Source organism: Theobroma umbraticum, unplaced genomic scaffold (assembly GCF_002168275.2).
Source record: "Theobroma umbraticum cultivar Fairchild unplaced genomic scaffold, ASM216827v3 scaffold_95.0, whole genome shotgun sequence".
NCBI lineage: Eukaryota > Viridiplantae > Streptophyta > Magnoliopsida > Malvales > Malvaceae > Theobroma > Theobroma umbraticum.
The window spans coordinates 10,053,521-10,057,068 of NW_018397257.1; the positions used below are offsets into that span (position 1 = coordinate 10,053,521).

The 3,548-nt window shown below is 39.3% G+C and overlaps 1 protein-coding gene across 1 annotated transcript; it reads right to left on the reverse strand.

The window, feature by feature from the left end:
• Window positions 1–552: 552 nt before the first annotated feature.
• LOC110412950 (putative RING-H2 finger protein ATL19) lies at window positions 553–1,059 on the reverse strand. Its single transcript, XM_021423614.2, has one exon. The coding sequence runs from the start codon at window positions 1,057–1,059 to the stop codon at window positions 553–555; it is 507 nt and encodes a 168-aa protein (XP_021279289.1).
• Window positions 1,060–3,548: the final 2,489 nt, after the last annotated feature.

Below are 3,548 nucleotides of genomic sequence, written 5' to 3' on the forward strand. Positions count from 1 at the left end.
TTTTTAAAAATATTATGCCTAAATAATAATAATACTCAATTGTCACTAAAAGGCAGCCGGAGGTGATTAATGTAAATTAATGTAAATAGGTAATCATTTAAAGGTGCTAATTTCAGGGTTTCTACACAAAATTTGACGGCTGACTAATGTAATAGGCAGAATTTTGAGCCCCTCTCGTCACAAAACTTACAGTTTAATCGAAGCCAAGAAAATAATTATTGGCTTGCAAATTAGAGAAAAAAATTTTGCATGCATCCTTACTAGTAAGGATATGTGGTTGGGTTGGGTTCAGCTGAATTAATTGGGTCGATGTTTGATATTTTTATTGTGCATGGCTTAAGCCGACTCGCAAAGGTTCTAAACTAGGGCATGACGATGCAACACGAAACAATGGTTGAATTGAAAGTAGCAATCTACGTGAAGATCTTCTATTAGAGTTTTTGTATATTGCGAATTACAATCCGCTTTACCTCAATTTGAATTAAATTGAAAAACGAAATCCATATTACAAATTGATTGTTGCTACCTAACGTAAAGAATCTTGAAAAAAACTCAAGCGGTGCCTGTATTTTGAGGAGTTGATCCTGAGCCATGAACAGAACCACGACAAAGGGGGCAATGCGAATGGTCTAGCAGCCACCGATCTATGCACCGTTGATGGTACATATGTTTACATTTGGATAAAACCATACAACGATCCCTGTCAATGAACTCTTCCAAGCATATCGCACACTCGTCAGCCGTGCAGTTAGCTTCGGTTTCTTGATTAATATTCTCGTACGTAACAAGAGTCCCGGCCAGGACTCGCTTTGGAGTCTGCTGCTGCTGCTGCCGCGGTTGTTGGCCTTGCATGGCCGCTTGAGAGAGATATCTTGGCCGCCCCATCTCAATATCTTGGGGTAGATGTAGCCCGAAGATTTGTACGCAGCAAATCCTTAAGAAATAAACTATAAAGAGCATTATTGGAAGCGCGCCGATCATATATAGAATTGGAACAATATTTAGGAAAGCCGCTTCCCCATTATCTCCAGGGTTTGAAGAAGTAGGTGGCATTGACATGGTTTTGCTGAGGAAAATCTAGCAGAGTGCTGCTGAAAGAGAAGAGTTCATTCAAGTGTGCTAAGAAAACTTACAGAAAGTTCCCCTTCAGTCGTTTGAGCTGTGCTAGTTGTTCTCGGTTTTTATATGAATCAATCACCGCCCGTGGCCGAAAACCAAATCCATCATGACTTAGGATTTACATTATTTTTTTAAAAATAATCTAAACACAGGTTTATTTACACTGGGCTATCTAGGTGGTTCAACACCTGGCCCAATCAGTTTATAATTCGTAGGGGATGATTTGTCTTGGGCTGATGACCCGCTTGATATTCAAAAGAGGAAAATTTTCATAATGAAATAAAACACATATAGTATTATTTATTTATAACTTCATTAAAATAAAAAGGATGATGAAGAACATTCTTTTAACTTGGAATCATTCCATTTTGATTGTGTGGAAAGGCGTATTTATAGAAAAAATTGTCTAGAAACATATAAATCAAATGATTATATTTGTTAAATTCCAATATTTCTCTTGTTGTGTATAGATTGTACATTAATCGTAGACATAATGAACTTTTGGCATAAGTTTTCAGCGAGTCCCTAAGCAATGCCTCCTGAATAAAAATCTTCAGCCCAAAATATGCCCCCTCTCTCTGCTGCACCAATAAAATTTTGCCAGCGTAATTAAAGAAAAATGAACGTTTTACGTTTAACAGTAAACTCCCCTTTCTTAACAAAAATCCTAAGAACAAGTTTCGCTTTGTGAAAAATGAAAACAGATCAGCAGCACACGGTAACCCAAAAAACTTGTACACTGCTATACAAAATATAACCTGCACAAATCTCTAAAACAACCAACTAACGAACAAACACAACCAGAGACTGAGCTTCTCCCATCAAACCAGAAAAGCCAGCATCAGTCATCACAGCGAAACAGAAGGATAAAACCATCCAAAAAAGAACCTCAACACCTAATAACTGCTGCAGCAATGCCGACTTCCGCAATATTAAGGCAAGTCAAAATAGCAGAGATCAACATAGCAATCACAAGTGCGCTAACTTCCACCAAGATTTGAAGCAACCAAACTCTAAAAACATATCATCAACCAAACCAAGAGAGGACAGAAAAGTCTGATATTGAGTTGGGAGAATTTTTCCAACAGAATTTTAACGTCAACGTTAATTATGCAACGGGGCAGAGAGAGGGGCACAAACTTGGGGCAGAAGATGTCCATTCATGCCTACAACCTGAGTGGGTGGTTCCACGCAGGCCATGGGAAGAACCCTACAATGATTTGTAGGTAACAATGGTCCCCGCCAAGGTTGGCATTGAAGCCGGCTGCCTCTCCGGTGGCTTCCCGGTTCCAATATCTTCGGGAGGACGACGACGTGGACGATCCCTGAAAGCAGAATGGTAGCCTAGCAGCCACCAAAGTGCAAGTATAGTAATTGAGGGCAAAAGTTGACGGCGATGACATGATTAAAGAGAGATTTCGAGAGACGAATTCTGATTCAAGTCAGGTCAATGCTAAGGGCTGTTATAGGGATTTAGTCCTAAGCCAAGTTGATGAATTAGGCTTACAAATATTAAGATAAACACACAGTACTGACACATACATATTACATATATAAAGGTTTATATGTGATTATAAAAAAATTCTAAATTCCTGAGTAATCATAAACATGTTCTTGGAACTTTCTTATACAATCTACACTAAATAGGAATCCAAACCTTTTCAAAATCTTTCGCCCAGCCACAGCTTGCCTCGCTAATAAAATTAACTTCAAACTAGGCTTAATTTCACATAACAAGAGATTAATCTCCTGCCATGTATTTTATCATTACTTATCCTTTCATTAATTAACTGCCGTTGGCTGATGACTTGACCCTGAGCCTCGTAGAGAACCATGGCAGAGGGGGCAATGTCCATCCCTTGCCAGCCATAGGTCAATACAAATTTTATGGTACATATGTCTACAATTGTGAAGAACCCTGCACTGATCCCCCTGTTCGAACTTTTCCAGGCAGATAGCACAATCGTCACAAGTTTCCCCCATTTCATGATTCTCGTACGTGAGGACGGTCCCCAAAATTTGCTGCCGTGGCATTGGCACCGGCTGAGGCAAGGGACGCTGTCTTGGGATGGCCTGCTGTGGATTTCTTGGCTGCCTTCCTGGGATATTTTGTGGTCGTTTCGGAAAACAGAGGTCAATGACGGCAGCTCAGCAGAAAATGAAACAACTGCAAAGTAGCCTAGCGGACTCAGGTCAATACTTGCCATGATTGAAAAACCTTAATATGGATTCGATATGATGAAAATGGTATAATAGCAGTGACGGCGCAACCAAGAAAGGTAAGAGAATGTCTAGAAAATTCTCATTGAATAATTTTCTCTCCCACCTTAGGGTATGAAATCATTTGTTTATATATGTATAGCATTTACAGAAGAAGACAAAAAAGGGAAAAAAAACATATTTAATCTTAAAGCTAATTTGAAAAACGG